Source organism: Tenrec ecaudatus, chromosome 6, assembly GCF_050624435.1.
Source record: "Tenrec ecaudatus isolate mTenEca1 chromosome 6, mTenEca1.hap1, whole genome shotgun sequence".
NCBI lineage: Eukaryota > Metazoa > Chordata > Mammalia > Afrosoricida > Tenrecidae > Tenrec > Tenrec ecaudatus.
In genome coordinates, this window is record NC_134535.1 from 152710504 (window position 1) to 152723455 (window position 12952).

Genomic DNA, 12952 nt, shown 5'->3' on the forward strand with positions numbered 1-12952 from the left:
ATTTCCACACTCTTCTAGAAGACAGGTGGTTTTACCTCATTTCCAAATGGGTAAACAAGAGAAGCAACTTGCTAAAGATTTGGCTGGTGCATAACAAAGGCTATCAAACCAAACTATTGATCGAAACTGGCCTTTTCCATAACTTATCTGAATTATTTAAATGGCCCGGGGGTTTCTTATCCCCTGTGCAAATAGGAACATACAGCCTTACACTATATGAATACCCACATCATTCACAAACACAATCATCTATAATAACTTCTGCATCTTTGCTGAGTTTCTTTCACCTGGGACACTCTGGGAAAGAAAATGGTGGTTTAAGGGTCTGCGTGTATTTCAGCACATGCCTCTGTCTGCCAGTTTCTTTTCTTTGCTATATTCTTCTTTTTTGCCATACTTGTCTTATAAAAGCTGGTTATCAACTTCTTAAGGAAGTCCCAAGGTGGCATAAATGCTTAATGTGTTTGGGTGCTTATTTAAATATTGGAAGCTCGAGCCAACTCAGAAGAAAGGCCTGGTGATTCACTTCCCCCAAAAAAATGCTAGCCGAAGCCCCATGGAACACATTTCTACCCTGACACAGGGTCGCCACGCTTTGGAATTGACTCAAGGGCAACTGCTATTTGTATGTTCTCAGCATCAGGGAAAATGGAAGTTAGAAGTAGTAGAGGCAAATGTTGGTCCTTAACCAGGATGCCACATATTTTCTAATGGTTTTAAGGGCGGCACATCATTCCATAAGCAGTAATCACTATCCAACTTTGACAGGCACGTAAACATTTATAATTATTGTTAACCACCATGGTAAAATGCAAGTCATTGGTTCATGAGATGTTGTGGTTGTTAGGGACCATTGAGTGTTACAACCCAGAGCCCCGTTGTACACAACACCATGAAACCCTGTCGGGTCCTGCGCCATCCTCACAATTGTTCCTGTGTCTGAGGCCATTGTTGCTGCCACTGTGTCCATCCATCTCAGCGAGAGTCTTTCTCTTTTTTTGCTGCCTCTCCACCTTACCAAGCACAATGTCCTTCCCCAGGGACTGGTCTCTCCTGACAACGTGTCCAAAGTATGTCAGACAAATTATCACCATCCTTGCCTCTAATGAGCACTCTGGCCAAAACTGGTCCAACACAGATTGGTCTGTCTTTTAACCGACCATGGTACATTCAATATCCTTCTCCAGCACCACAATTCAAATGCACCTGTTCTTCTTCAGTCCTCCTTATCCATGTCCAAGTTTCACATGAATATGAGATGATGGACGCATATGATGATGAGGTGGTATTTTCAATGGACGCATATGATGATGAGGTGGTATTTTCAATCACCAAATATGTATGTGAAAAGCCATGGCTTGGATCAGGTGCACCTTAGTATTAGCAGTTCTCGACCTGTGGGTCACGACCCCTTTGGGGGTCAAACGACCCTTCACAGGGGTTGCGCGATTCATAACAGTAGCAAAATGACAGTTATGAAGGAGCAACGACAATAATGTTACGGTTGGGGGATCACCACAACTTGAGGAACTATATTAAAGTATCCCAGCATTAGGAAGGCTGAGGACGACTGGTATTAGGGCCTACCAGTTAACTAAGCTATTTCATAGACCAATGACTCATATGCTCAGCTAACTTTCGAAAAGAAGTACCGTAGCCCTATTTATCTTGAAGCCATCAACTATTCATTGCCAGCGAAGAACACGGACAACCCCTTACCTCTGGAGGGAACTGCAGCAGGCCAGTCAATAAATTAAGCCTCCCTCTATGGGGCATCCCGATAATGACATCGGTTATCCCACTGTAGGCCGACATTTTCAGCAACTCATGGAAAAAGCCCATCATGCTTTCAGCTCCTTCACCTCCGTAACGCTTCACGGTGGCAAACTTGGTGGCCAAGAAGTGGTCAAACTCCTGTGGAACATCACAGCAGGCACAGTTACAGGGAGGCAGCTACCTACCTTGGTGAAAGGGAGACAGGCCGAGATAGGCTGTAAAAAGATGCCACACTACTTCACGTGGCTAGAGCAATGCCTTTGTGCTATATCCCCCAGAGAGGGAGCCTGCTCACCATCCTGTCAGAGATTGGATGCAATGTATTTTATTGAGAGCTTCCCCCAGACAGAGTCCCTTTTCATCACTTCAGATAGTAAAAAGAGAAGTGAGATCTTCAAAGATTTTATCATTTTGTGTCGAATGAATAGGTAAATTCCTAACGGGTTTCTTAACTGAGGAGAGCTCTGATGTTTGGGAATGGACTTGTTTCTGGTTAGAATATAGTGTGTGTGTGTGTGTGTGTTGTGTTAATTGTTTGTCATGCCGATGGAACGGTGGGGGAAAGTTCATAGAGTTAAATATCTTAATTCCCCGAAGAGCTGAACTTAAGTTTTAATAACTTAAGAATTAATAACTTAAGAATCAATAACTTAATCTCCTTTCTTCAATATTTCTCTTTGTAGGAAATGAGCGGATCTGGCCCATCAACATTAGCTGGTACTGTTATACCTGAGATTCTAGCATTAGTTTGGACAGGTGCTGCCGCTCCTCTGTGGTAAATGTCTCCTTCTTCAGCTCCTCAAACCGCTTGGCAAACCAGTCTTTCTCCTCCTGGCTCTCAAGTTGGGAGGTTTCAATGGAAATGTGTCCACAGTAGGTTTGATTGAGGTAGGCCACTACTTCCTCAAGAGAAGCCTCTTCCTTCCCCATGTTCAATAACCCTATGGAATGGAACCAAAGGGAGTTTAAAGGATAACCAACCATGTAGAGAACACATGATAAAACAGACTAAAAGATTGGTTTCAATGAAGAACATGACTTCAATGCTATTAACTTATGTTCTTAGCAATGCTTAGATTTTTCAAGAAATAAGACTAAAAATATGGTCAGAGATCATAAAAGTAGTAAAACTAGGAAAGAGAGAAATAAAATCTTTTCTTAAACAGGACAAAACCCTGTTGTTTTCTACCATGTTTTAATTCTTCAGTAATTTCAAACTAAATTTTGAAAAGTGTTTTCATCAGCTTGATAGCTAAAAATCATATCATCTACCATGAGTTGAAATATTTATGTATCGAAATATTCAAATCTAGTAACAGCTACAAATCAGTGTCTGTTGTTTATGGGAATTTAAACATAATTCAATAGTAATATCAAAGCAATATCTTAAAAGAGAAGGAAATGTAGCTGAATCTTAGTGAAGAAAGGAAAGATTTGTATGACAGTTCATTAGCACAGCACCAAATCAGTTTTCAGTCACCGGTCAATGCCATAATCCTGGATCTAACACACCAACATTTACTTTATAATGTTTAGCTCTTTGATGTTGATTGACCACTTAATTGTTAAAATTGCCTTGGGCTTCTCATATTTTTTTAAAACATTTTATTAGGGGCTCATACAACTCTTATCACAATCCATACATATACATACATCAATTGTATAAAGCACATCTGTGCATTCTTTGCCCTAATCATTTTATTTTTTTACATTTTATTAGGGGCTCATACAACTCTTATCACAATCCATACATATACAAGGCTTCTCATATTTTTGGTTGTTTTTATTAACTAAGTATTTTTCAAACTATTATAAAAGGGGGATAGACATGTAGCTATGGATCAACAGATAACTTTTTTATCCAATAAGCAGGTTTGGGATATCCATACATATCAGGAAGTATGCTGGCACCAAGTATACAAACATGATTAAGAGATTTTCCACAAGGTAAATTTATAGGAGAAAAAAGACTTAAAGATAGCAGTACAATGTCATATAGATTAGTCATCCACGTTCCAGTAAGAGCAATGTACTTTATATTAAGTAACTTTATATTAAGTGTTTCGGTCAAATGCAGAATGGAAGACATGAAAACATGCTCAGGGTGGTCTCAGTCTGATGTCAGGTTAGGTGTTTTTTGGTGGAGAGGAGGTAAATGTGCTATGTTTTAGGGTTGTGCAGAGAGAATATTGAATATTGAATCTACTTTGGCAAGTTCTAGGTAGCTCTGCTTCACAGAGCAGGTGATACTTGTTGATCCTCACCCCTTGAAAACGACCCCACAAATGAGTTGAAAAAGCTGTCTGGAGAGTACAGGAAAGGGAATCAGAAAGAGAGGTGTCAAGGAAACCAAGACTATCCAAATTCTTTTCTCAGGCTGTTGGGGGTTTATGTGTGTTCGGCTGAGCTGTGGGGAGGAAGCTGGAATGGGTGGGCTCAAGTTCTTGGAACTCCAAGGAGAATGATCTTGTCAGGTTGGAGTCACTCAAAAACATCAAATGCAAAAGGGAAACAGGGCAGAGAGGCAATTTCAAAAAATGAGAAAAGAAAGAAGCAAGAAAACATGCTCTTGGTCTGACAAAAAGCACAGACAAAAAATGGAAGGAAGGTACTTTGTATAAGGCACCAATGAAGTGGTCAGAAGTTCATAGCATCACTTTTTAACAGATCAAACAAGGACTAAAATGTTCTATTGGATTTGGAAATTAAGTAAACTGGTGACGTTTGTGTGTTAGACAGGGTTCTCTAGAGAGATAAAACTAGTTTGCTGATAATTAAGATATTTATTTATAAAGATAGATAGATAACACAAGAAATGAACAGTTAAGTTATAAACAGATTGATATATTATACAAGAAATGAACAGTTAAATTATAAAGCAGTACAAATGGCTCAGTGCGACTCACTCCCGTGAGACAGTTGTGATAACTAGAAGTCCTTCAAGTCTTGAGGGCCACCAGGTAGTCCTCTATATATAGAGAGAGCTAGGTTATCCCAGCACAGGCAGCAAACAGCAAGGCAGGTCACCAACTGTCAGTCCTCGGCTCCGGAGATGTAAATTTCATTCGAGTGGTCTTAAAAGGACCTCAACTTATAGAGACACAGTCCACAGGCTAGGCGTCCCGCAGGTAGTGTGCCCTTTAAATTGAGGAAAAGACCAAGCAAGGCAGCCGCACAGTGGTCTGATGATTAAAGAGCGAGAGACAAGAAAGGCGAGGCTCACCGAGCCACTTATCTCTCCACCCTTCAATTAATCCCACTTGTGTTTCTCGGCCAGGCTGGCACAATAAACTATCTCAGTTTGCAAGAAAAAATTCACTAGAGCAGTAGCGGCAAAAGGCAAATTGAAATGGATATAATAATAAATTAGAAGTAAGGAAATAGAAACAAATTCCATCGGCTACTCAAGAAGCTGAGCTAGAAAAGCTAGAAGAAACACAGGTTAAAAGTGGGGGAGAGGTATCCACACAGGAAGGATCTCCAAGATGCCAAATCCTTGCTTCATATACTGAAAAGAAGACACCCCTGTCGAAAGAGGGGTTAAAGATTTGGGGGAAGAGGAGATGAACAGGAACTGAGATACCAAAGGAGACAAACAGAGTGACAGCCAGAGACTGTTAGAGGATTGGCCAGGGATGAAGTCAACGATGGTTCTTCCTCAAGGAGAGGAGTCCTGGTGGCACAGTGGTTACGAGTTGGGCCATGATCCTCAGCAGGTAGAAACTATCAGCCGCTCCTCAGTAGGAAGACTGGGCTTTCTACTCCCACAAACAGTTTCGATCTTGGAAACTCACAGGGCCAGCTCTACGCTGTCCTGTAGGGTTGCTATGAGCCAACACTGACTGGTTGGCAGTGAGTTTGGGTTTCTTTCTCAAAAAAGACTTGTGGTTGGGTCTCGAATTAAAAAGCTTTGTAAGTAAAGAAGCAAAAGTGGTTTTTATCAGTGATATGCCACATAGATCTTGGCTGAAAGCAGAGCATACTTGTGATTGATCAACTCTGCAAAGGCATTGGACTGTGTGGATCATAACAAGCTATGGAGGGCCATGAGAAGAATGGGCATTCCGGAACGCTTTGCTGTGCTCTATGGAACCTGTACATGGATCAAGAGTGAGTTGTGCAAACAGAGCAAGGGAATCCTGCGTGATGTAAAAGCAGAAAAGAGTGTCTCGGGGTTGTATTCTTTCACCATATTCATTCAACCTGTCTGCTGAGCAAATCACAGAGAAGCTAGAGAATATGAAGAAAAACGCAGCATCTGGTTTGCTGAAGGCTTATTAACAGCCTGCACTAGGCAGACGACACAACCTTGCTTGCTGAGAGTGAGGAGGATTGGAAGCGCCGGCATACAGAAGGACTGCTGTCTTCAGTAGGGATTACACTCAATGCAAAGAAAACCAAACTCTCACAACGGGGCCATTAGGTAACCTCACGATAAATGAAGACCAGGTTGAAGTTGGCAAGGATTTCACCTTGCTTGGATCCATCATCGATGCTCATGGAAGCAGCCGTCAAGAGATCAACAGACGAGTTGCTTTGGGTAAATCCGATGCACAAGACCACTTTAAAGTGCTGAAAAGCAACGATGTTACTGTGAGCAGTAAGATGCACCTGACCTGTAGTATTTTCTTTTCTTTTTTTACCCGTAGTATTTTCAATCGCCTCATATGTACGTCAAACATGTTAACATTGGACACTGAATAAAGAAGACCGACGAAAAATCAATGCATCTGTATTTTGGTGCTGGCAAAGGATATTGAAAGTACCACTAAGTGCCAAAAGAATGGACAAATCTGTCTTCAAAGAAGGACCGCAGAGTGTTCCTTAGAGGCAAGGATGGTGATGCATTGTCTTACGTACTTTGAACATGTTATCAGGAGAGACCAGTCCCTGGAAAAGGTCGTCATTCTCGGTAAGGCAGAGGGGCAATGAAAAAGGAAGACCCCCCCCGCCCCCACACACACACAATGGATTAACGCAGTGCTTACAACAATGAGCTCATGCAAAGGAACAATTGTGAGGGTGGCACAGGACCGGGCAGTGCTTGCTCGGTTGTACATAAGGTCGATATAAGTCAGAACTCACTGGACAACACTTCCCAACACCATCAGTGAAGTAGGAGCGTGAGGGCATGAGGATTAGGTATTATTATAGAAGGTGACCGGGGATTGGGCCACGGATTGCTAAGCAACAGGAAGAGAATGGGATCGTGTGCAGTCATGAATGTGGATGAAGCCGTGGCTGCATGATTCAGACAGGCTTAGTTCACTCCGAGGACAGAAAAATTAATAATGTTGTAGTGACATGTTTGGAAATCTGTAGAACAAAAGCAGAAGATAAAGCAGCAAGACATTTGAGGGCGGTAGTGAAACGGATTGACATGCGGAGGATTCTATTAGGGCGTAAGGGAGGACAGGACAAAAATGACTGGTGGGGCAGAGTGGAGATGTGAAAGAACCAGGACCACACTGAGTTCCAGACTCGAAGGAGGCAGTGGGCCTGAGAAAGTAAACTAGCTGGAAGAATGGAGTGTTTATAGTCAGAGTGAAACATCAGAATACAATTTCGGAGGCATAGCAGCTCAAGTGGAGCGTGGGTGACAGTCTTGGACTCCAGAGTAGCCACGGTGGTAGCCTGTGTTCTCAGGGATGGGTTGCTGGTGTCACCCAAGCAATATCAGTTGTCCTACAGGATGACTGTGAGCCAGCGGCCTCAGGGAGTACACCGAAGGGCAGCAGTTGCTGCAGGAAGACAAAAGGAAGCATAATCACGCCACACACCCTACAGAAAAAGAGGAATTTCTCCCAGAAGGTAGAAGAACGTACTTGTGTATGGTTTCCCAGGTAGCTTCTACTTGGGAGGTCAAAAGAACCGAGAACTTGGGGGGTGGGGGGTGGATAGCAAACTCATTGCATTTAAGACAGACATGGAATTTTGTGTAACCAAGTTGAGGATCAGAAACAGAAGTCTGGCATGGGAGTTCCAAACGACCCAGGGAAGAGTTGGGAGAAAACACAGTGGAAGGAAGATGAGATAAGGGAGAAGCATGTGGTGAGATGATCAGAGATGTCAGGTGGCCAAGGACATAACAGTTGGGGCAGTGACCGAGACAACAACAAATACACTCACCTCAGTGCCATCGAGTCAACGGTGACTAGTAGCGACACTTAACCACGGCACCACCAAGGCCGCCTATTGTGTTAGCATGCATTTACACAAGCTACACTCCAATTGTCCTCTGGCACGTAGGCAGTAGACACGCCTCAAACATTTAATTCAGCTATTCTTGTCCTTCATACATATGTGATCAACTAATACTCAATATATAACATTTTATAGATTCTAAAATGTCTTCCACACTTTACAATTTTTTAAGTTTTATGGATATAATTCACACATTTTTAAAGCATTTTATTGGGGGCTCGTACAACTCATCACAATCCGTACATGTGCTTATCAAGTACATTTGTACATTTGTTGCCATCATCATTCTCACAACGTTTATTTTCCACTTGAGCTGATGGTATCAGATCCTCATTTTCCCCTCCCCCACTAGCCTTCCCTCATGTAAATCATTATTTGTAAATCATTATATCTTACAATGTCCGACATCCTCCTTCACCTACTTTTCTGTTGTCTGTCCCCAAGGGAGCGGGTTATATACGAACAGACGTCCCGATTTTTAACAATTTTTCCCACGTCCCGCGGCATTTTTTAAAAGTCCTAATTTTGGAGAAGAATGTACGACAAGCTAGGGTATACAGTTTTCTGCTGCCATGTGGCTATTTCTCCAGGATATGAGTTTTATCAATGGTGTCTCGCTGGTATCCCACTTTACCAATGTTAAAATCTTGTCACCTTATTAGATAGATCCTTGTAATCATTTCCCCCTTTCTACCCTACCCTCTCTCCATCCTCCTGGTATCGGCACTCTCACCACTGGTCCTGAAGAGTTCGTCTGTCCTGGATTCCCTGTGTTTCCAGTTCCTACCTGTGTACATCCTGTGGTCTAGCCAGACTTGTAAGGTAGAATTGGGATCATGATAGTGGGAAGTGGGGGGGTTAGCATTTAGGGAGTAAAATTGTATGTTTCATCATTGCTATACTGTACCCTGACTTGCTCATCTCTTCCCTGTGACCCATCTGTAAGGGGATGTCCAGTTGCCTACAGATGGGCCTTGGGTCCCCAATCTGTACTCCCCTTCATACACAATGATTTGATTTTTTGTTCTTTGATGCCTGGTACCTGGTCCCTTTGACACCTGTGATCACACAGGCTGGCGTGCTTCTACCATGTGGGCTTTGCTGTGAGCTAGATGGCCGCTTGTTTACCTTCAAGCTTTTAAGACCCCAGATGCTGTATCTTTTGATAGCTAGGCACCACCAGCTTTCTTTGCCACAGTTATTTATGTACCCGCTTTGTCTTCAGCAATCGTGTCGGGAAGGTGAGCATCATGGAATGCCAGTTTAATAGAACAAAGTATTCTTGCATTGAGGGAGTATGTGAGTGGAGGCCCAACGTCCATCTGCTACCTTAATACTAAACGTATAAAATATATGCACATAGCTCTATTTCCCCATCGTCATATACAAATACACTTACACATGTACATGCCTGTATTTAGACCTCTGTAAATGTCCTCTGCCTCCTAGTTCTTTCTTCTATTTCCGTTTACTTTCTTCTTGTCCCACTATCATGCTCAGCCTTCATTTGGGTTTCAGTAATTCCTCTCAGTTACATTTCCCTTGATCAAGTCCTACCAGACCTCCTACACCCTCCTCACCATCAAGTTTAGATCACTTGTTGTTCTCTTGTCCCTAGGTTTGTTAACACCCACTTCCTTTCCCCTGCCTCCCCCTCTCCCATGTCCCCCACCCAACCTTCGGACCCGTTGTTTTCTCCTCCAGATTGTTCATCCAGCCTATCTTATTTAGACAGACCTGTGGAGATCATAACATGCACAAAACAAGACAGAGCAAAACAAAGCAACAAAAGAAAACAAAACAACACAAACCAATGACAAAATAAAATAAAAGCCTGTAGATAGTTCAAGGACTGTTTGTTGGCCTTTAGGAGTGTTTTCCAGTTGAGTCTGATCGGGTGCCATGCCCTGGCCCCAAAGTCTATTTTTGGTTTTCCCTGGGGACTTCGTTGCTCTGAGTTGAACATTCCTAAAGCTAATTTTAAGAAATACCATGCGAGGTCAGACCCAAAGATCATGACTGGCGAGCCAAGCTCAACTCTGGTGTAAGTCCTCAGATTGGCGAGAGTGGAAGGTTAGGGCAGGAGCACAGCATGCAGAAGGGAGCACGGGCTTTGGAAAGGGTCACACCTGGCTGGTCTTCATCCCACCTCTGCCATTGTCTAGCTAAAAGTCACTTTAATTCTCAGTGTCCCCATTACGGTGTCCATAACTGTTGGGGGTGGTTGTTAAGGATGTATTAACAAAACGTCTGACACATTTGTTGTATTGCTGGGTGTCAGCCCATCCATCTCGACGCTGAGTGACTGAGTGACAGCATAGAAAACAGCTCAGAGAGCTTTCCAGACTGGAATCTTTTCCAGAGTAGATGACTATGTCTTTCTTTGTGGGGCTGGTAGATGGGTTCGAACTGCCAACCTTTCAGCTAGCAGTCGGGCACTTAACCATGGAGCCAACAGAGCACAAACAGGAGCTGAATTAAATTTTTAGAAACAAGAAACAGTCCCTCTCCGAGGACCACTCAAGACTCCTTCACCTGACATGGCTTGACGCATGCTCCTTGTTGACTGCTCACACCACATGGCAACCTCCACTCTAGTGGGTGTAAGGAAGTTGAGAGGCGCCAGAGACCAAATCAGTCAAACTAGAGCAAACAGGCTTTATTGGGAAGAAAATCTCAGCCTTGGCGAAGTCCAATGGTCCACAGTGTCTGGGCCGGAGGAGTCGCACTGCAGGCTACAGGGGTGATGCTTATATATTGACAGGTATGCCTGGGTTTCTGGAATGTAAGGTGTCTTCCTGGTTCCAGGTGTATTCGTGCCGGTGGGACGCAGGCACTGAGACAAACGGGCTGTGCGGGTACAGAGTGGAGGGTCGAGAGCAAAGCAGGCACTGAGCCAAATGGGCCATGCACAAAACGGGCCGTGAGCAAAATGGGCCGTGAGTAAAAGAAAGAAAAAAAAACTTGCAAAGCTGCTGACAGGTTACATAGCCAGCTCTGGTCAGCTCCGCAGGTGTGTGTGGGAGATTCAAGGCCACTTGCTGCTAGTTGTTTCAGCCAGCTCTGGTCAGCTCCGCAGGTGTGTGGGAGATTCAAGGTCACTTGCTGCAAGAAGCCGGCCTGGCATTGATCCGGTCATACAGTGGGCATGAGGCTCCTCAAGAACAGAGAGTGGAGCCTATTACAGATTGAACTGTGCCTCCCAAGAAGACTCATGGAAGTCCCAACCCCTGTGAGCATGGCTTTGTTTGGAAATGGGGTCTCTGAGGATGTCAGCAGTTAAAGGTCACATGAGGTACTGTGGGGAGCACAATGGGTCCTATGCCTACATGAGTGGTGTCCTTAGGAAAAGACACACAGAAGTAGGAGGAGGGCATGTCACTGTAACTAACTAACTCATTGCCATTGAGTCAACTCTGACTCCTGGCAACCCTAAAGGGCAGGGTAGAACCGCCCCTGTGATTTTCCGAGATGGGAACCCTTTAAGAGAGTTGAAAGCCCATCTTTCTCCTGAGAAGTATCTGAGGGTTGAGACCTGCAGACCTTGCAGATCGCAGCCCAACACATAACCAATGCACCACCAATCAAGGCACAACATATCAGAATTATGCTGCAGCAGCAAGCCAAGGACTATCTGGGGCTACTAGCTAAAAGCAGAGCAAGACACAGAAAGATCTTTCCTTCAAGTCTTCAGAGAGGGCATTTGGTGGGGGTGGGGGTGTCAGATGTTCACAGGCATCCTCCCTGAGGGCGATCAGTTGCCAGACTGCAGAGGGCCCCACTCCCTGCTGTTAAGGACAATGGAAGCCTGCAGTCATTGATTTGGTTCCTGTAAGTGGGGTTTACACCCTACTGATAATGATTCCTGTGGAGAGCCAGAGAACAGGTCAAAGTTAAGCTGCCATCCTAAATCTAGGATCCGCCCATCTTGTCACATGTATGCCCCCATCCCTCCTCTTCCTATTGCGTGTATGTCCCTAGACCACCCCTTCTCATTGCTGTATAACCTATAGTGCAACCCCTTCCTGTGACTTTACCTGTAATTAGTGGGCTTGCACGCCCCCAAAGGTATATAGGCCTGGGTTAGCAAGAAAGAGGGTCTCCTCTCTCGTGCCCTCACTTGCTCGGCTCCTCCTGTCCTCTCCCATCCTCACTCCCTTGTTCCCTTGCCCTCCTTCCCTTCCCCCTCTCTCCACGTGAACCATCAAGTGGGGCTGACGAGAGCTATGCTACCATGAAATGTGTTTGACTCCATTATTGTAATATCTCTTATCTCTCATGCTCTCAATGACTTTAATAGAATATACTTCTATATCTAAACCGTACAATTGTGCTTACTGAACCTGAGATTAGTGGTGATGTTAGGCAGATAGGCAGGGATGGGATGTCCATTGACGCATGCCCAGGAGAGCCAAGCATAGAACAAAAGCCTAGGGGTGGGCAGGGGTGGGCCAGGTGAATTCAATCTAGCCAATGGGGTCGGCCAGGTGAATTCAATCTAGCCAATGGGGTCGATCTGGGGTCATCCACCAGGCCTCTCCCTGGAATCCTTGAAAAGGGCAGGAGCGAGGGGGAGGGAGGAGGAACTGGGGAGAGAACTTGAGACAGGTCTTTTTTGGAGGAAAACTTGGGAGAGAGATCTTTGCGTGACACCGAGCAGTCTCTGCCAGGCTGCATGGTCGAAAGGAATCCTATGGGTACAGCGTAAAACCTGGGACTTCTTCTAACTCTCATTAAACTCACTTGGATCACGAGTCAGGCTTCGGCGTGAATTCTTCTCATGTAGAGCCAAGGACTGAGGTGTAACTCTAGCCCAGAGAGAGAGAGATCTTACAGTGAGGGGCTGGCACCCCCAACTCAAACCACAGGCATGGTCCTGCTGGCACTCCGGATGTGAACTTCTCACCTCCAGAACTATAACAGAATACTTCTCTGTTCTTTTTTAAGCCACCTACTTTGTGGCAGCCTAAGA

General features: G+C 44.4%; 1 protein-coding gene across 1 annotated transcript in view; it reads right to left on the reverse strand.

Annotated features, from left to right (window-relative positions):
* The window catches only part of DHTKD1 (dehydrogenase E1 and transketolase domain containing 1), a 67321-nt gene that overhangs the window by 39158 nt on the left and 15211 nt on the right, over positions 1-12952 (reverse strand). The window contains exons 3-4 of the mRNA XM_075552382.1: positions 2506-2717; positions 1720-1914 (exon numbers count right to left, since the gene is read on the reverse strand). Of these exons, the coding sequence (XP_075408497.1) occupies positions 1720-1914; positions 2506-2717 (407 nt within the window). The remainder of the gene's footprint in view (positions 1-1719; positions 1915-2505; positions 2718-12952) is intronic.